Source organism: Vigna unguiculata, chromosome 3, assembly GCF_037176805.1.
Source record: "Vigna unguiculata cultivar grain cowpea cultivar isolate G323 ecotype 2 chromosome 3, ASM3717680v1, whole genome shotgun sequence".
Classification (NCBI taxonomy): Eukaryota; Viridiplantae; Streptophyta; class Magnoliopsida; order Fabales; family Fabaceae; genus Vigna; species Vigna unguiculata.
This window is the reverse complement of record NC_140794.1, coordinates 15830550-15850554: the sequence shown is the minus strand read 5'-3', so window position 1 is coordinate 15850554 and position 20005 is coordinate 15830550. Positions and strand designations below refer to the sequence as shown.

The 20005-nt window shown below is 35.6% G+C and overlaps 3 protein-coding genes across 4 annotated transcripts; 1 reads left to right on the top strand and 2 right to left on the bottom strand.

Moving 5' to 3' along the window:
* Window positions 1-582: 582 nt before the first annotated feature.
* Window positions 583-11463, bottom strand: TO1 (thioredoxin O1). Of its 2 annotated transcripts, XM_028060542.2 has the most exons (7): window positions 11168-11462; window positions 10863-10928; window positions 10632-10682; window positions 10071-10150; window positions 9199-9243; window positions 1284-1378; window positions 583-862 (listed from the first exon to the last, which is right to left on the bottom strand). In XM_028060542.2, the coding sequence occupies exons 1-7, from the start codon at window positions 11364-11366 to the stop codon at window positions 853-855; spliced, it is 546 nt and encodes a 181-aa protein (XP_027916343.1). In that variant the 5' UTR covers window positions 11367-11462; the 3' UTR covers window positions 583-852. The 2 variants fall into 2 exon arrangements, with proteins under 2 accessions (XP_027916343.1, XP_027916344.1); XM_028060543.2 differs by lacking the exon at window positions 583-862 and having other exon boundaries at window positions 1280-1378; window positions 11168-11463.
* A 364-nt stretch (window positions 11464-11827) lies between these two features.
* LOC114175084 (putative WRKY transcription factor 11) lies at window positions 11828-19002 on the top strand. Its single transcript, XM_085670266.1, has 3 exons — window positions 11828-11865; window positions 11911-12314; window positions 18815-19002. Exons 1-3 carry the CDS (start codon window positions 11828-11830, stop codon window positions 19000-19002), a joined length of 630 nt encoding a protein of 209 aa, XP_085526392.1.
* On the bottom strand, window positions 15661-17322 carry LOC114168255 (uncharacterized). The gene is made up of 2 exons (XM_028053007.2): window positions 16315-17322; window positions 15661-16204 (listed from the first exon to the last, which is right to left on the bottom strand). Exons 1-2 carry the CDS (start codon window positions 17117-17119, stop codon window positions 16176-16178), a joined length of 834 nt encoding a protein of 277 aa, XP_027908808.1. The 5' UTR covers window positions 17120-17322; the 3' UTR covers window positions 15661-16175.
* Window positions 19003-20005: the final 1003 nt, after the last annotated feature.

Here is a 20005-nt window from a genome sequence, read left to right as displayed (position 1 = left end):
TTCGGTTGATACAGAAGTGTGGGGTACGTCCAGTATATCCACCCAGCGCTTTAAATCACAACCTTCATTCAACATTAAAGGTTTTGTACATGTGTAAGACATCATCAAAGAAGATTGAAACGAAGACCGTGAACGCCTGAAATTGTATTGATTGCAATCATTCTTTTATTCTTTGTTTTTCTCTCGCTAATATTAATTTCATATATCTATGCAGTTGAGAAATTATTATATAACTACTATTGTTCATTTAAAAATCTTCAATACAATTTGAAGTTTTTGTTCAGTTGAATGAACCCATGAGGTGTTCAAGCCTAAAGAAACTTGGTTTGTAAAGTGTACAAAAGCTTTTAACCCAAATAGGCCTTGGACGGAATAGTCTAGAACGGTAGAATATTGGAAGAGACAAGACATTTAGGCCGGATGACTTTGACAATCTGAAGCCCCCTGATATGAAACTCGTTGTACTTCACAAAAGTCGTACAAGGTTGTTTGGAAAGAACAAAACATGATGTAAAATTATCACTTCAGAAAAAGGGAGCTCAGAAACCATGAAAAACAACATGCAAACTACGACTCCTACTATACACCAATTAAGTCTAATATAAAATGACGAAATTTTTAAGAATCTCCAACTTCTCAATATTCTTCCCCTATAAGACCTACACAAATATGCTTATTCTCTCTTTTCTGACATGGAAATTTTAAAAATACAATCAAATGATGAAGGTAGGTTACACTTCCAATACTATGCCAACCAGACTATAAGGAGGGGGTGCCTTGGTCTCTAAGCAGCTACAATTAATCATTCTGTACTTCATCGTCCATTCAGCAACATTCTCTCCTCAATCAAAGTCAGTTCTTCCTGAAACAGAGGAAGCTGAGTTACCCAAAATTCGATGTGACAATCAAAGCTTGTACTGCCCAAAAATTCAGTGACGAAAAAGAAGCATCCCAATTTATTCAACCAGAATGTTTTTCTTTAGGGTGACAGGGGGATAACCCAGGAAATGAAGTGGGTGAAAATACATAAACAAGAATGTTTTTCTCAAGCATATATGTATGTAAAGGAGTAGGTTCGAATATGAGTGTTATCTGTCCATACCTAAATGCATAATTACAAAAAGAAAACAAATATATGTAACATTATACAATAGATCAATAATCACATTCAGAACAGAGCATAATGTTACTTAAGAAACCTAGTGGACAGAGGGAAATAACAGTCTCCCAGTGCATGTTCATATTCACAAAGCATAACATAAAGTCAAACTCCGAAGGATTACTTGAAGAGTTTCTCAGTGATATTGGTCAATCGTGCAACATCAGCACCTATAAGAACATCGGCCTTTTTCCCATTCTGAAAGAAATGAAGTGTAGGCTGCAGAAGGTAAAAACATTGTTCTAAGTTATAACCTTTAGGAAGTGAAGCGTTTAAGATAAGTTTGCAAGGACAGAGATAAAGCATATTCTACTGTCTCCACTGAATATTAAAAAATTGAGAAATGGCGTTTGTTTTATGTACATGTAAAAATCTGAAGAATCACCTTAGTCATAGAAGAAACAAATCATAATCACCATTAATGTACCACAAAAAGTTCTTACGTAAGGGAAGAGCTAAAATCTTAAAGTACAAGTCAAGGATTTCATGTCAACAAAAGCCACGCAGAGTTACAGTCTGAAATTGCCAAAATCTTCAGTGACTTCATATTACATATTGATATTAAAAACAACGCTAATGTAGTACACTTGTTCAATGACAGATAAATCAGTGGAAATTTAAATTGATAAGGCATATTTAAGTCAATTGACAATGATAACATAGCTTACCCAACTGAGCATGTATACAAATTACAGCTAGGTCTTAGAATAGAGATATGTAAGTGGCCTAAGTTCGCATTGAATTTTGATCTAATTTTCAACCTAACTCAATCCATCCCAACCATAATTGGTTTGGGTATAGATGGGTTATGATAGAATATTAAAGGTGTATGTGAGAAGAAATAAGAACTGAGTTAGTTAGTTAGTTAGTCTGTTAGTAGGTTGTTTGGGAATGAAAGTTTGTTTTAGGAAAAGTATAAATAAGAAGGGGGGTAGTGTTGTAAAAGGGGGTATTCGTTTTGTTTTTGTAAGTGTAAACAGGAGTCATAACAGATCCTGTGAGGGGGGAATTGTTGTCTTTCCCTGGACGCATTCTTTGAGAGAATAATAAAAGTCTGTTTCTGTTTCTTTCTGTGTTGGTGTGAGTGAGTTCTACCCGAGTAGCTTGGGTTTCTAGCTCTAAGAAACCTAACAATTGGTCCGACCTGCCGGATCCAAGGGCCTGTTATCATGGAGGGAAGAGTTGCTGCGTTGGAAAGGTGGACCAGCGAGAATGGGAAGATTATCTTGGAAATTCAAGAAAATCTTCACGAAATCAGAAATATGATTAAGAATAGCAAGAAATCAGAAGAAGGGTCTGAGAAGAGTTCTGAAAATGGGGAGAATTCTGTTAACAACAAGAAAGGAGTTGTAAAGATGATCAGAAAGGAGGAGTCTGATTCTGACAGTGAAGAAGAGGTCCAGAAGCAGTGGATGAAAAGGGTAGAGTTACCAACTTTTGAAGGTAGTGATCCTATGGGCTGGATTGCTAGAGCAGAAAAGTTCTTTGAGATTCAAAATATTTCTCCAAAAGAGAAATTACGATTAGCATTCATAAGTATGGAAGGAAACGCTAGTCATTGGTTTAGCTTCTGGAAAAAGAAATCCAAGAACCCATCTTGGGAGAGTTTTGTCGAAGCTTTGAATAAAAGATTTGGAGGCAAGGATAGGAGTACAGTCTTTGAGAAATTAGCATCCATAAGGCAGAATGAGGGAGTAGAAGAATACGTACAAGAATTTGAAAGATTGGTGGCTCAAATTCCAGATTTATCAGAAGAACAACTACTGGGGTATTTTTTTGCAGGATTACAAAGCCGGATCAGAAGCCAAGTAAAGCCACATGATCCAAGGGATTTAATGAGGGCAATGGAGATCTCTAGGGATGTGGAGGAGTCTCTTAATGAATCATGGGCAGGAAGAACAAACACCTATCGGACAACATCAGCAGCAGACACCAGATTTCAGAGAGGAATGGGTGTGGTATCAAGAACTGAGACTTTTAAAGGGGCTGGAAACTCTCAGTCTTCTCCCAGCAATATGAGTACAGCAAGGAAAGAAGGAGGGGGAACCTCATCTATGGGCTCTAGGACAAGTGGAAATCCAACAACAGGAGGGAGTAAAAACAGGGCAGTCAGAAACTTGCCTTACCCAGAGTACCTAAAGAGAAGGGAAGAAGGAAGATGTTTTCATTGTGGAGGAGCTTTTGGGCCAGGCCACCGCTGCCCAAAAAAAAGCTTGAGAGTGGTAATTCTAGCAGAAGATGAGGAGAATAGTGAGGGCAGAGAGGAGGATGGAGGAGAGGAGAAAATTGGAGTGTTGGAAAACAAAAGAATGGAGCTATCTCTGTTCTCAGCAGGAGGCTTAACGCAAAATAATACCATGAAATTGCAGGGAGATATCAATGGGCGAAAGGTACTAATTTTAATTGATAGTGGGGCGAGTCATAATTTTGTTTCAGCACAATTGGTGACAGAATTGGGATTAATGGTGGAAGATACCCCTCCTTACTGTGTCAGATTAGGGGATGGACACAAGAAGCAAACACAAGGGTGTTGCAAAGATGTAGAAGTTAATTTGGAGAATCATGTTGTTAAAGAGACATTTTTCCTGTTTGAATTAGGAGGAGTTGATGTGATTTTAGGAGTGGAATGGCTAGCATCTTTAGGAGAAGTTAAGGTAAATTGGAACACCTTAACCATGAGTTTTAATGTGGCTGGAAAAGTGGTGAACATTCAAGGGGATCCCACTCTGACAAAAAGAATTGTGACACCACAAGCCCTGTTGAAGGAAACTGAAATTGAAGCAATCTCCTTAGTGTGGGAGTTGGGATTAACCAGTCACGAAGAGGAAGAAGGGGGGAAAGGATTGTCAGCCAAGCAGCAGGAGGAATTGGAGGAGGTTTTGCAGGAACATAAGATCATTTTCCAAGAAAAACTGGAGCTGCCACCAAGGAGGGGGATTGATCATAAAATACCTATCAAAGTAGGTGAAAACCCTGTCAATGTGAGACCATATAGGTACCCTAATCTGCTGAAATCTGAGATAGAAAAACAGGTGGAGGAAATGCTGAAATCTGGAATCATCAGGCCCAGCAATAGCCCATATTCCAGTCCAGTCATCCTAGTAAAGAAAAAAGATGGGAGTTGGAGGTTTTGCATAGACTATAGGGCCTTGAATAAGGTCACTGTGGCTGATAAATTTCCAATACCCGTGATAGAAGAGTTATTGGATGAACTACATGGTGCTACCTATTTCTCCAAAGTTGATTTGAAGGCAGGTTATCACCAAATCAGGATGTATGAAGGGGATATACAGAAAACAGCTTTCCGCACACATCAGGGCCACTATGAGTTCTTGGTCATGCCCTTTGGGCTAACCAACGCGCCAGCAACCTTCCAATGTGCCATGAACACAGTTTTGCAGCCATATTTAAGGAAGTTCGTATTGGTGTTCTTTGACGACATCTTAATCTACAGCCAATCATGGGAGGATCACATGGGTCACTTAAAACAGGTGTTGCATACACTGCAGCAGCAACAGTTCTTTGCAAATAAAAAGAAGTGTGAGTTTGGGAGACAAGAGGTGAAATATTTGGGCCACGTAATATCTAAAAAAGGGGTAGAGATGGATCAAGACAAGCTGGCAGCAATTCATCAGTGGCCTTTGCCAAAAAATCTTAAAGCCTTGAGGGGTTTTCTTGGGTTGACTGGGTATTATAGAAGATTCATCCGAGACTATGGAAAAGTAGCAAAACCATTAACACGTCTATTAAAGAAGGGATGTTTCTGCTGGAATGAAGAAAGCACTAAGGCTATGGAGGCTCTAAAGAAAGCTATAACAACAACCCCTGTTCTAAAACTACCAGACTTCAGCCAACCTTTTTCCATTGAGTGTGATGCATCAGGCAGTGGGCTGGGTGTTGTGCTAACACAGGACAAACGTCCTATTGCTTTCTTCAGCAAAGGCCTATCGGACACTTCCTTAACTAAGTCCATTTATGAAAAGGAGTTGATGGCTTTAGTTTTAGCCATACAGCATTGGAGACCTTATTTATTGGGGCAAAAATTTACAGTATATACAGATCAGAGGAGTCTAAGGTATTTGTTAGAGCAGCGCATCACCACACAAAACCAGCAGAATTGGTTGGCCAAATTGATGGGATATGAATTTAATATTGTTTATAAAATTGGAGCATCCAACAAAGTAGCTGATGCCCTTTCTCGAAGGGGGGAGAATGAGGAGGATGACAAAGAATTGACTATAATGTCCATACCATTCTGGCAGGACTTCCAGAAGATATTGGCAGAAGTGGAAGAAGATGCAGAATTACAAAAGATCATAAAAGGGCTGAAAGAGAATCCTGGGAAGCAGGGGCAGTATACTTTAGAACATGGAAGACTTCATCATAAAGGCAGGCTCGTGCTATCAGCCAACTCTGCTTGGATTCCAAGACTGCTGGCTGAATACCATACCACATCTACAGGAGGTCACTCAGGGGTGTTCAGAACTTACAGGAGGATAAGCCAATCACTATACTGGATTGGAATGAAGAAGATGGTAACAGATTTTGTGGCTGCTTGTTTGGTGTGTCAACAACACAAGTACCTAGCATCTTCACCACAAGGGTTGCTACAACCTTTACCCATACCCAATGCAGTATGGGAGGACATTAGTTTGGACTTCATTGTCAGGCTACCAAAATCCAATGGGTATGATTCAGTTTTGGTGGTGGTGGATAGACTAAGTAAATATGGGCATTTCATACCAATTAAACATCCTTATTCAGCCAAGAGCATAGCAGAGGTGTTTGCCAAAGAAATAGTGAGACTACATGGGATTCCTGCATCTATTGTTAGTGACAGAGACCCTACATTTTTAAGTCTCTTCTGGAAGGAGTTATTCAGAATGCAGGGAACACAGTTAAACATGAGCACTGCGTACCATCCTGAGTCAGATGGCCAAACTGAAGTCTTAAATAGAACCTTAGAAACATACTTGAGATGCTTTAGCTCAGAACAACCCAAATCTTGGTCTCACTTTCTCTCATGGGCAGAATACTGGTATAACACCAGTTTTCACGGGGCAGCCCAAAAATCCCCTTTTGAAATAGTTTATGGCAGACCACCTCCTTCCATCAGCAGATTTATTCCAGGAGAAACCATTGTGGAAGCAGTAGCACAAGATCTCATGACCAGAGATGAAGCTTTGAGCCAACTCAAGTTCCACCTCGCAAGAGCCCAAGAGCATATGACGAAATATGCGAATAAACACAGGAAACAATCCTCCATCCAAGTAGGGGACTGGGTTTTTCTGAAAATTCGCCCCCATAGACAGGTCTCAATGCCCACCAGACTGCACCCAAAGCTATCTGCTAGATATTATGGTCCTTTTCTAGTGCTGAAACAGGTAGGTCCAGTAGCCTTTGGATTACAACTTCCAGAAACTGCCAGGATCCACCCAGTATTTCATGTTTCACAATTAAAAAAAGCAGTAGGCACTCATCAAGTTGAGAAAGACCTGCCAGAAGGTTTGCAAGGCAGGACCTCTAATTGGTTCCCAGAGAAGATATTGGATAACAGATGGGGACCTATACCAGGGAAGGAAGATGCAAGACCGCAAGTCTTAATTCAGTGGAAGGATAAAGGGGTAGAAGCAGCTACTTGGGAAGACGTCACAACTATCCAACAACAGTTCCCTGACTTCAACCTTGAGGACAAGGTTGCTCAGCCAGAGGGGAGTAATGATAGAATATTAAAGGTGTATGTGAGAAGAAATAAGAACTGAGTTAGTTAGTTAGTTAGTCTGTTAGTAGGTTGTTTGGGAATGAAAGTTTGTTTTAGGAAAAGTATAAATAAGAAGGGGGGTAGTGTTGTAAAAGGGGGTATTCGTTTTGTTTTTGTAAGTGTAAACAGGAGTCATAACAGATCCTGTGAGGGGGGAATTGTTGTCTTTCCCTGGACGCATTCTTTGAGAGAATAATAAAAGTCTGTTTCTGTTTCTTTCTGTGTTGGTGTGAGTGAGTTCTGCCCGAGTAGCTTGGGTTTCTAGCTCTAAGAAACCTAACAGGTTATCATATTAAGTAATTAGAAAACCTTATCACCCCTTAACAAAGAAAAATACCTCAATAAGTAATTTTAATATTTCTTAATTCTTAAAAGCTAAGGATGATACTTATAAGATATACATAACCAGTAATTCTAAAAATACTGGAAAGTCAAAATAGTAATCATAAAATAATATTCATAAATATGATTTGCAACTCAGTGAATGGGGTCCCAAGACAAGAAATTATAGATAATATTCAACTACGACATTGATATTTATTTGTTATAGCATATTCGAGAAGAAATATTTATCCCTAGTATTCATACAACAATATTCGTATAATAAAACATAAAACTGGTTTTACACAGTAGATTTATCAGACAATTAGTATTTTTATTATAAAGTTGGGTTAGGTCGGGTTCATCCAGTTTAAAACTCCCTAACCCAATGTTAATTGGAAGCACTAACAAAAAACTAACCCAACCAAATCCATAAAAATGTAATTTGGTTGACCGGGTTTGACAGGGCACATCTTTTTGATATAAAAGCTTGAATTTTAAAGATTTGGTGATTACAAGCTTGAAAATTTGATGCTTCTAACCACAATATGCTAGGTTGATGATGACACTAGTGTTGAAGATGTTGATCTTATGTTCGATCTTGAGGTTTAGGTTTTATTTTGTGGATTTCATCGTGTCATATGTGCTTCCTTTAACTTGATCATTTGTTAAGTTGGAAAAGCCTTTGAAAGTGTTTTGAAGCCCTTTCGTGGTTTTTAGTTTTGTTTTAATATCTTAAAATGTGTTTTAATCCAATAAAACGTTCTTAGATTTGTGGGAAAAGCAAGAAATAACATTTGAATCGCTTCAAATAACGACTTAATCAATTATAATCACTTAAAACGAGCTTTACATAGATTAAAATTACTTATATCTCAAGTCTTGCTTTTACTGTTCTGCTTTGATCTATTCAACCCACTTAAAAGTGATTTTAACATATTAAAAATATCGTTTTAACCAATTAAAACCTCAAGAGCTTATTTCAAAGCTCTGTTTTAATCGATTAAAACTATCAATTACCATAATCTTTATATCTCTCTAATTTCAAAACCATATATGATATGAAATTAAAACCATTATTTTATAAAATTAAACACTTTGCCAACTAAGAGCGACTCTAACCTGAGATTAAAAACACTTCTTGGATCCTTCTTGCTTTAATCTTTGGTTCAAATCCTTGGTTTAAGAAGTTCACATTGTAATAACCCTTATATCTTTTCTTCTCTATTTTGTTGTATCTTTGTCCAAGTGATCTTGTTCCTTTTCTGTAATTTTTACGGTATATTCATCTTAACTAGGGTTGTCAAGAGTGTTGTTTGTGAAAGGGTTTCATAAGTGTCGGTAGAGATCTTGTATAGTTCAAGATCTACTTCTGTGTGTATTGTATTTTCTAGTTTTCTTAAGAGGATCTTGTGAAACTTGAAAATATATTAGATTGGTCAAATCAGGGTGATTAGGTAACTAGATGTAGCTCTTGTGATAGAGTAAACCACCACAAATCTTGAGTCTCTCTTTTTTTTCTTATTATACAGCATATTATACTACTCGTATATCTTGTATCGTTAATCTTGCTTTAAATTGATATGTTGTGATCTTGATCAATCAATTCAATAATAATTAGTTATCCTATTTTTGAAAATTGGTGATAGTTCAATTCACCCCTCCCATTAGGATTTCACCACTTCATTAATGAAATAATAATCCACTGACAAAGATGCTTACCAAATACATTAAAATTTATCTAAGCAATAATAGAAAGAGAGAAACGAACAAAAAGAGGCACGCATTAATAAAAACAGATAAATAAACAGAGGGAGAAGTTTCAAATTGTCGATGATTGCCTAATTTGATTCACAATCTACAACCAGATTTTATTGTATACATGTGCAGGAAAAAGGTTTTATCACCACAAGCAGTATTTGAACACAAATTTCTAAAACAATGTCAAATAAATTACCACAGATGTAATCTGCAATTTGCTCAATGTTCCTTGAATTGCTTCCTGGGAAAAGTGAAAGTGAATGTCTAAGCACCTTGATACATGGAAACTTCTTGATGCCATAAATCATTAAAATTATGCAAAACATACTTTTAAGTTTAACATGCAAAAAAGTAATGAAAAAGGGAGAAACCACCAAATATCCAAACCCAAGTCTCATACTGACTATGGATAGTGTCGAAATACAATATATAAACGAAAGCAATCCTCAACTTGCAAGTTAATTTTATAGGATTAAATTAAATCTAAACCACATTATAAGATGGTATCATAGTCTACACTAGATCCATTAAAAGGGTCCCTTACCATCTTATCCACGTAACAAGCCCGTTAATGTTGGATATGAGGTGTATTGGGAAAAAATCAAGTTTATAAATGAAGGCAATCTTCACTTTACAAGTTGATTTTGTAAAGTTGAGTTAGACCTAAATTACTTCGTAAGAGTAGCAACAAAATGAAAATTACAAGGCATGTAAATTTGATCATGTGAGGCCTTGGAAGCGTTTACGTCTGTATGTTATCATATCACTTTTCATGTATCTTAGTAAGCATGTCTTGAACTTGTGATTTTTATTTTTTTTATATATTAACAACAAATGGATAGCAAGTCAGTGACTACAACATAAATAGACATGCATACTTATGTGTCCTACATTCATATTTTATAAAAAAATATAATTAGACTCACGCAGAATATGAATCTTAAGCTATTTTCAACTGTGCGGTACATCTTACTGAAAAATCAATCTAAGATTAAAAAAAGGAAAAAAAAATTGCAGTTTGGCTCATAATTCGAAAACAGAGATCACACCAATTAATATACTCCATACCTGATCAATGTCAATCTTATATGTTGTCACATGAGGATACTTCTTACTGAGCTCCCCAACTATAGGAGAAATAAACCTGCCTAAACAGAAGTATACACCACGAAAACAGTGATAATTTTTCTATAGAATACAGACATTAAGAAAAAAAAAATATATATATATATATATACAAACAATAAAATCATAAACACCACGACTTTGCCGAAAATTAATAATTTATGGCATGCACCATCCACATAATTTTTTCTATCCGCCAAAAGATGAATTGCTCAACTCAAACAAGGGCACAAAACTGATTTGTAAGTTTAGGTACATCACAAAACATATACTCTTTAGAGTTTCAGAAAGAGTTGGCGTCTCACATACACGTGGAGCATAATTTATTAATTAGTATCATACATACACCAAATACTCCTTCAAATTCAAATTATGTGATCGCATCCTCATTGTTCTTTTGTAATGGTCACACACATGCATCACCAAGAATAAACAGCACAGTAAAATAATTACAATTCATTGGAAATATCTAAGTCTACATAAGAAAGGAACACCGCAACTTACAAGGTCCGCACCAAACCGCAGTGAAATAGAAGATGGCGTGCAACGAGTTATCTATTGAACAGAATTTCACCAGAAAGAAAAATTCAGTTCTCTATTGATTCATCCACTTACGAAAAAAAAAAAAAAACAGAAGAAGAATAAAGTATATTTGCAGACCTGTACAAGAACCTATTTGCAAAATGATGGAATAACAAACTTCTATTAGAAAATAGCATCAAAACATACACATACCTTGGACTTTGGTGAGGATGTTGTTGAACTCTTCCTCTGAATTAACAAGTACAACATCAGAAGAACCTGAAAATAATTCACCAATAGAGTTCGTTATGATGCAATAAAATAAAGTTAAAACAATTAAATATACAAACTCGTTTTCATCAAGTGGAAATTGTATCAGTAGGAAGCGAATTCAGGAATAGAGGTTAATGCAAAGGTAAACAAAGCACACAGCGCAGCAAGTAAAATAATGCGATTACTTTCGTTCGCATATAAAAATCAAGCAATGCAGAACGTGCGCGTGTGTGTGAGAGATAGACCTGCTACGGAGGAGAGGGAGCGGGAGTGGCGGAAGGATGGGAGGAGAGAGAGCTGGGAGGAGGCAATTGCGGTGGCAAAGAGAGCGGGTTTGGATGGGAGTGAGAGAAAGCGGTGGTGAGCGCTGGAGAAGATCGGCCGAACACTATTCTTTATCGCATGTCGAAGAGCCAAAGATCGAAACAACCAGTTTCTCGCCATCGTTGATTCTGTTTCCCTTCCTTCACGCTTCGTGTGCTTTTCTTTCTCACTTCACAATTTCCCCCACAATAAACGCTACTCTCTGGGTTTAGGTTTAACATAATTTTTAATATATTCTGTAGGTTTAATTATGTTTTGGTCTCCATTTTCTCCAAAATTTTAATTTTGTCACTCTTTTTTTTAAAGTTTCAATTAAGTTTTTAATTCTGTTTAAATGTATCACAAGTGCCTTTTTATTAAGTTATGGTAAACGCCGTTTAATCAACAGTGACTTAATATAGTTTGACAGTATTGAAACAATGATAAAGACCATTAACTTGAAGGTTATTAATGACGTGACAAAGAATCAAAAATATTAGTAAATATTAAAAAAATGAAATTAGGATTTATGTTCATAAATCATATTGGGGGTATTGTTGATTCCTCTTATTCAAAATTTGATTGGAATTACAGAGAGATTAATGGTAATTGCAATGTTAAATCTAAAGTTTCGTCTTTGGTCATGATCAGTGGATTTGCGGATGTAAAATTGTACATCATCAAGGATGGAGGAACAATTAGCAATACAAGGAGCTGCTTCCGCTGGTTTGAAAAGCATGGAGCATCTCATTCACCTCCTTTCTACCACTGCCTGCAATTCTTCTTCTTTTTCTTCTAACAACAACAACAACTTTGACTGCTCCGAAATCACTGACTTCACAGTTTTCATGTTCAAACAAGTCATTAACATTCTCAACCGCACTGAACACGCCCGTTTCCACAGTGCACCGCCCCAACCCAAACCCCAAGCCCCACCGCAACCACACCCAACATCACAACCTCAACCTCGAACCAAAGGCTTTACTTTGGATTTCATTAAACCCACCATTGTCAACTCCAAGCCCTGCAACAAAGACAAAAATGTCACTCTCTCCACAACCACCACCACCTCCTCTTCCTTTTTATCCTCTCTCTGATAGAAATAATATATGCATAAGATACAATAATACAATATATTCAAGTACGAGTTAAAATTGTGTACCTGGAACTAATGAAGGATCCATAGAAGCACGCAGTATGAGATGTTACTGTTCTCTTTCTGATGGATATTTTTAAACGTAAGAGTATTTTACGTTGTTACATTAAAACTGACTAATGGGTATCAGTTTTATATCCCGTCAGCAGAGACCAGGGACCTCTCAAAATGTATCTGATTATTCAAGCCCATCACAGACCGTTTATTAAACAATCCAACCCCATCACAGATCGTTTATCAGAATACCCAAAATTATATATATATATATATATTACCCATATAATAATTAATATTAACGAATAACTTAATTTATTATTAATGCTAATCCATAATAATAATAATTATATAGAGAATAATAATTTTATATAATTTTATTATATAAAATATAACATTCTCCCACTTGGATAACATTAATAAATAAATTAATTATATCAATTGCAACATAAGTACAAATACCAATTAAGAAATATAAACATAAATCACAAAGATAATATCCGATAGGGATACTTACCATATGCTTAGATTTCTTAAATAATGGATAATATATAGAATAAAAAACAAACATAATAAATATGTGATCCCAAAATGGTTCATAAATTCTCTATGTAGAAAGAGAAAAGATGTAATGAAACTGACGTCATTGACAAATTTACATCTCATGAAAACCATAATAATATAGAGTGTAAATCTCAGACTCCCACTAACCCAATACATCAAAAGACTTAACCACACCCATATGAGTTACATGATTTTGAAAAACTTCAACAGATAAGCCTTTAGTTAGTGGGTCTGCTAACATATTTTCTGTAGCAGTATGCTCAATCCGAGTTTGATAATCCAAAACTTTCTCTCTAACAAACAGAAATTTTATATCAAAATGCTTTGAGCGAGTAGAACTTCTATTGTTTTGAGATAAATGGACGGCAACAGTGTTGTCACAATATATCACAAGTGGCCTAGAAATACTTTCAACAATTTGAAAGCCAGAAATCAAATTTTTAAGCCACACAGCTTGACAAGTAGCTTCATAACAAGCAACATACTCTGCCTCCATAGTGGAAGTAGCTGTAAGAGTTTGTTTAACACTCTTCCAAGAAATGGCTCCTCCTGCCATCATAAAAATAAAGCCAGAAGTAGACTTTCGGTCGTCAGGGCAACCAGCAAAATCAGAATCAGAATAACCAATGACCTGAAGTTGATCAGACTTCTTAAAGGTCAACATATGATCCTTAGTTCCCTGCAAATATCTAAAGACCTTTTTAACAGCTTTCCAATGATCCAAACCTGGATCACTCAAGTATCTCCCTAAAGCATTAACAGCAAAAGCAATATCGGGACGAGTACAAACTTGAGCATACATTAAACTACCAACAGCGGAAGCATATGGGATTTTTTTCATTTCAACTTTGTCATTATCATTTTGAGGACACTGAGATTTGGAGAGTTTGTCACCCTTTTGAACAGGTGCTGCACATGAGGAGCAAGAATGCATGTTAAACCTCTTGAGGACTTTATCTATGTATCCTCTTTGAGACAAACCAAGAATGCCACGTGACCTGTCACGAGAGATCTGAATGCCCAGAACAACAGAAGCATCACCAAGGTCCTTCATATCAAAGTGGCTATTTAGTATCAATTTTGTCTCAATCAAAAGTTCAACACTACTACTAGCAAGAAGAATATCATCAACATATAAAACAAGAATGATGAAATGGCTCCCATTTTTCTTCAAGTAAATGCATTGATCTGAGGCATTTTCCTTGAAGCCAAAAGAAGTGACCACCTGATCAAATTTCAAATACCATTGCCTAGAAGCTTGTCTTAGTCCATAAATAGACTTCTTCAACCTGCAAACCAAATGCTCCTTACCTTTTTTAGCAAAACCATCAGGTTGAACCATATACACTTCTTCAAATAAATCTCCATTCAAAAAAGCTGTTTTTACATCCATTTGATGAAGCTCCAAATCAAAATGAGCTACTAAAGCCATAACAACACGAAAAGCATCCTTAGTAGAGACCGGTGAGAAAGTCTCCTTATAATCAATGCCATCCCTTTGACTATAGCCTTTTGCTACAAGTCTGGCTTTATACCTTTCAACTTTTCCATCTGGACTACGCTTAGTCTTGAAGACCCATTTACACCCAACTGGTTTACAACCTAGTGGCAAATCCACAAGATCCCAAACATCATTATGGGCCATAGAAGCTAACTCATCATGCATAGCATTTAACCAATCATCACCATGAGAACTAGAGATAGCCTCTTCAAAAGTAGTAGGATCATCAACATTATTTAGATCATATTCATGCTCTTGAAGATACACTAGATAATCATCAGATATAGAAGACCTGCGTACTCTTTGAGATCTCCTCAAAGAAATTTCTTCAACAACATCATCATGAACTTGTTCATCTACTACAGGTGTTGTGGCATCCACAAGATCTGGAACAAATTCATTTTCATCACGGACAACTGGAATGACATTATCTGCAGGAAGATAAATGGATGGCACGGGAATAACAACACGGTCTTCTCTAAAAGTGACTGGTCGTGGTGTATTGCTCTCACTGTCCAAATTATCCTCAAAGAATACCGCACGGTCAGACTCAATAACCCGCATAGAGTGAGAAGGACAATAAAACCTGCTACCACGAGAACCCACACAATAACCAATAAAGAACCCACTGACAGTCTTGAGATCAAGTTTTTTTAACTGAGGATTATAAGGCCTCACCTCCGCCTTACAGCCCCACACATGGAAATGTCTCAAACTTGGCTTCTTCCCAGACATGAGTTCATAAGGAGTCTTTGAAACAGACTTGCTAGGTACTTGATTAAGAATATACACAACAGTCCTTAAAGCATCTCCCCAAAGGAAATCCGGTAAGGAGGAATGACTCAACATACATCTCACCATCTCTAAAAGAGTGCGATTCCTCCTTTCTGCAACTCCATTTTGCTGAGGAGTACCAGGCATAGTATACTGAGCTTCATCACCACATTCGTCAAGAAATCTAGCGAAAGGTCCAGGATTTCTTCCAGTCTCATCATATCTGCCATAATACTCTCCACCTCTGTCAGACCTTACACATTTTATCTTCTTTCCTGTTTTCAACTCAATAGCAGCTTTAAAAGACTTAAAAGCATCCAAGGAACTTGATTTTTCCTGTAGGAGATCTATCCAGCCAAAACGGGAATAATCGTCTATAAACGTAATAAAATACCTATATCCGCCCATGGAAGTGGGTGTGATAGGTCCACATATATCAGTATGAATAAGCTCCAACACATTATCACTTCTGTTTGCTCATGTATTTCTTACTTTTGCGGTAAACTTGCCCTTAACACAATCAACACAAGTATCAAAATCAGAAAAATCCAAATCATGCAAAATACCCTCTTTAATCAACCTCTCAATTCGAGGTCTAGAAATATGTCCCAGACGTCTATGCCACAACATAGAGGAATTTTCATCAACTCTACTACGCTTATGTCCAATAACAGAATTAACAGACATATCATTCAGATTCAGCATGTAAAGTCCATCATATAAAACTCCTGAGCCAACAATAATTGAATTGAAATAAACAACAAGTTTACCATTGCCAAATTCAAAAGTGTAGCCACATTTGTCCAAAATTGAAACTGAAATCAAATTTCTTCTCATACAAGGTACATAAACAACGTCTTTTAATAACAAAACATGTCCAGAAGGTAAATTTAAAGAAACTACTCCTATGTCTTCAACTAGTGCTCTAGCTCCATCTCCCATGATAATCTTGGACTCGACATCACTTGGTTTTCTCAGACTTGTGAACCCCTGTAAATAATTCACAACATGAATAGTAGCACCCGAGTCTAACCACCAAGAATTGGGAGGAACATCAATAACATTAGATTCAAAACAAGCTAGAGCATATAGGAGTATACCTTCCTTATCAGCATTCTTCTTCTTAAGAATATAACAATCAGCTATCTTGTGTCCAAATTTCTTACAATAGGCACAATTCCCCTTGAAGTACTTCTTCTTAGGCTCCAAAACCGCTGGTGCTTTCCCTGTGTTCCCTTTTTCAGGACGAGATTTACCTTTGAAGCCCTTTTTCACAGGTTTAGTGCTTGAATTAGTAGCTGTAAACTGCACACTATGAGACTTGGTCTTTTTAATCGATGCTTCCTCTTGAGAAATAATAGCTATCATTTCATCAATTGTCCATTCCTCCTTTTGAGTGTTGTAAGAAGTCTTCAACACATCAAACTGAGAAGGAAGAGATTCCATAACCTGCCAAACCAAGTAACTATCACCAAGATCTACCTTTAGAGATTTGAGTTTGTTATAATAGTGCACAAGCTTCATCATATGCTCACGAACACCACTGACACCATCATATTTGGTCTTCTCAAGAAGTGACAGATATTGACCCTTTTGAGCTTTATCAAAAGTCTTAAACTTCTCACCAACTGATCTCATAAAATCCTTAGCATTGTCATTATCCGGAATGCTCTGTCGAATAGACTTCTCCATGGTATATCTCATCACCATTAGGCACACCCTGTTCGAGTGTTCCCATTTTTCACGAGAAGCTCTTTGGACAATAGTGGACTCAGGCGTAAGAGCTGAAGGTTCTGCTTCTCTCAAGGAAAAATCCATGTTGGTAATTGCTAGATATAAATCCAAAGATTCTTTCCAGTCCTCAAAATTTGTCCCATTTAAAGTTTTGACCGAAGTCAATGGCATAGGCAAAGAAGCTGGTATCAAAATAACAAAGAAACATTTAATACACACTTATTGTGTAAATAAACAAAATAAATGTTTCTGAATACACAGCAAAATATGCCTATGATATCAAATTATTTCTCATTCACTATGATCCCGCCTAAGGGTTCCGAATCATAATAAATAAGAAATAAAACAAAATATAAAATATAATAAAATACAATGAACATTTCATGCCAAAAGAAATCTAATACCGATAGGGTACAAGACAAATAATTCACATAAAATACATTAATAATAAATTGTATCAAGAAAAATAAAATACATTAATAATAAAATACCGATAGGGTATAATTAATATTAATGTAATATCAAATTAATTTAAAAAAAAAATATTTAAATTATATCATTTCCATAAAATTTCATACAAGTGTACCCACGATAGGTGAGTTAACAATTATATAAAATTATATCATGCTTAACAAAAATATAATAAATTATATAATGCATGAAATAATAATAATAATAATAATAATAATAATCGTTATTATTATTAATTTAATTTTTATTTATTTTTTATTTTATTATTATTAATTTAATTTTATTATTATTAATTTTATTTTATTATTATTTATTTAATTTAATTTTTTAAGGTGTCCTGTTGTTAGCCACAGTGTGCATGTGGCCATTATGCTTTGAAAAGTTCAAAAAAAAAAAAAAAAAACCGACGCACAGTGGCCCCGAAAAAGTGCCATCAAAACTGCATTTGTTTAGCAGTTATGCATTTGTTTGACCTATTTGGGTGCACGGGTTCAACTTCGGTTAGATAGAAAAAAGTGCCATCAAAACTGCCTATGCAGTGAACAGTGCGATGAACAGTGCGATGAACAGATGACCACCGATGTAGTGAACAGTGCCGATGCAGTGAACAGTGCCATCAAGACCTTCGATGAACCGTGCGGAAAAAATCTACACCGATGCAGTGAACAAAAGATGATCACGCACAAACAAAACCGACCTCCGATGCAGCATCGTGATCCTTACAGACATGGCTACCAATTAGGATTTTCAAGAACAATTAGGTTTGCACTGTGCAAACATAAAACCCATAAAATTGGGTTTACCGAGAGAGAAGCTTATCAATATTGGGGTTTCCTTAATTAGGATTTTGAACATAATTAGGGTTTTAAACAGTAACTAATCCCCTCTATTAAATTTCCAATATCATGATACACTTTCCAAAAGAATAATGAATAATTATATTTTGTATCTTAATAGGCTCTGATACCAATTGATAGAAATAATATATGCATAAGATACAATAATACAATATATTCAAGTATGAGTTAAAATTGTGTACCTGGAACTAATGAAGGATCCATGGAAGCACGCAGTATGAGATGTTACTGTTCTCTTTCTGATGGATATTTTTAAACGTAAGAGTATTTTACGTTGTTACATTAAAACTGACTAATGGGTATCAGTTTTATATCCCGTCACAGACCGTTTATTAAACAATCCAACCCCATCACAGATCGTTTATCAGAATACCCAAAATTATATATATATATATATATATATATATATATATATATATTACCCATATAATAATTAATATTAACGAATAACTTAATTTATTATTAATGCTAATCCATAATAATAATAATTATATAGAGAATAATAATTTTATATAATTTTATTATATAAAATATAACACTGTCACCAACGGCGTCAACGTCTCCGATGGCAAGATCGGTCATTTCCTCCCTTCCTCCATCCCCAAACCCCCTCACTCCTCCTCCCACAGGAAGAAGTGTCATGAAGTCGCGCTCTCCGCCAAACCCTCCTGCCACTGCTCCAAGAAAAGGTCTTCACCTGTACTCTTTAAAAAAAATAATAATTAAACCACAAGCATATTACATGTATTCCTGCCAAAAATTAAAGATTTTTACAATACATTTCGTATCTAATTGACACGTATCCATAATACAAATCTATCTCAGCAATCACCACGTTTACCACAAAAAATCATTTTTGATACATTTAAATAAAATTGGAAATCTAATTGAAACTTTAAAAAAGAACTAAATTGAGATTTTAAAACAAAATTAGAAAAAAAACATAATTAAACTTATTTTTTATTATTTAGTTAAATTTTATTAGAAGTAACAAATATTAAAAAAAATGTATTGCAGTAACAACATAAATTGCTTTAGCAAATCACTTTGACAATTTTAATAAGCATACTCAGTTTTACGTAAAGAATTGAAAAAACAAAAACTCATGAAATTCGTACTTTTACTTAAAAAATCAATTTTAAGATACATGTTTTATATATTTTACTTTTATTTATTTATTCTCTAAATAAATTTTATTTAGCTTTATTTGAGAATTCATATTTTTACTTTATTTAGTGTTTTTCGGGGATGATCATGAACTGGATTTTTAATGATTCAATCCATATTATTTTGATTCAAATAATTAGAATACATTTTTGATTCAAATTCATTTTTTCAGCATAACAAGTTTGGATCTTTTTTAAATCTAAATCCAAATATTTGGATCAAGATTTAAATCTAGATCCAAATATTTAGGTTCAAAATTCAAAATTGATTTTCATAAAAGAAATTTAAATTGAATTTTATAAAACTTGTGTCCTTAGGACCGAAATCATCGACTTTGACAGATTTTTTGTCGGGCCAACTAGGCTCAATTTCAGCATTGGACAAACTCAATTGACTTTCGATCGTGGTTGTGATCGTGGACGACTCAACCAAATTTTGGTCAAGGCCAACTTTGTCGAATTCGGTCGACTTTTGGCTGGGGTCGAGTATGTATAAATTTCAATCAAGACCGACTCGATATAATTTGGCCGCATACGACCGAATTTCAGTTAGGGATGACTTG

What these genes read in the sequence shown, in the direction of transcription:
- TO1 (XM_028060542.2), bottom strand. Translation starts at nt 11,366, where the DNA reads ATGGCGAGAAACTGGTTGTTTCGATCTTTGGCTCTTCGACATGCGATA. An exon ending in TGCGGTTTGGTGCGGACCTT is followed by an intron (nt 10,151 to 10,631) that starts GTAAGTTGCGGT and finishes ACTTCTGTTTAG; the next exon opens with GCAGGTTTATTTCTCCTATA. An exon ending in AATTGCAGATTACATCTGTG is followed by an intron (nt 1,379 to 9,198) that starts GTAATTTATTTG and finishes TACCTTCTGCAG; the next exon opens with CCTACACTTCATTTCTTTCA.
- LOC114175084 (XM_085670266.1), top strand. Translation starts at nt 11,828, where the DNA reads ATGGTAATTGCAATGTTAAATCTAAAGTTTCGTCTTTG. An exon ending in AATCTAAAGTTTCGTCTTTG is followed by an intron (nt 11,866 to 11,910) that starts GTCATGATCAGT and finishes TACATCATCAAG; the next exon opens with GATGGAGGAACAATTAGCAA. An exon ending in CTCCTCTTCCTTTTTATCCT is followed by an intron (nt 12,315 to 18,814) that starts CTCTCTGATAGA and finishes TAAAATATAACA; the next exon opens with CTGTCACCAACGGCGTCAAC.
- LOC114168255 (XM_028053007.2), bottom strand. Translation starts at nt 17,119, where the DNA reads ATGCCATTGACTTCGGTCAAAACTTTAAATGGGACAAATTTTGAGGAC. An exon ending in GAAGAATGCTGATAAGGAAG is followed by an intron (nt 16,205 to 16,314) that starts GTATACTCCTAT and finishes AATTATTTACAG; the next exon opens with GGGTTCACAAGTCTGAGAAA.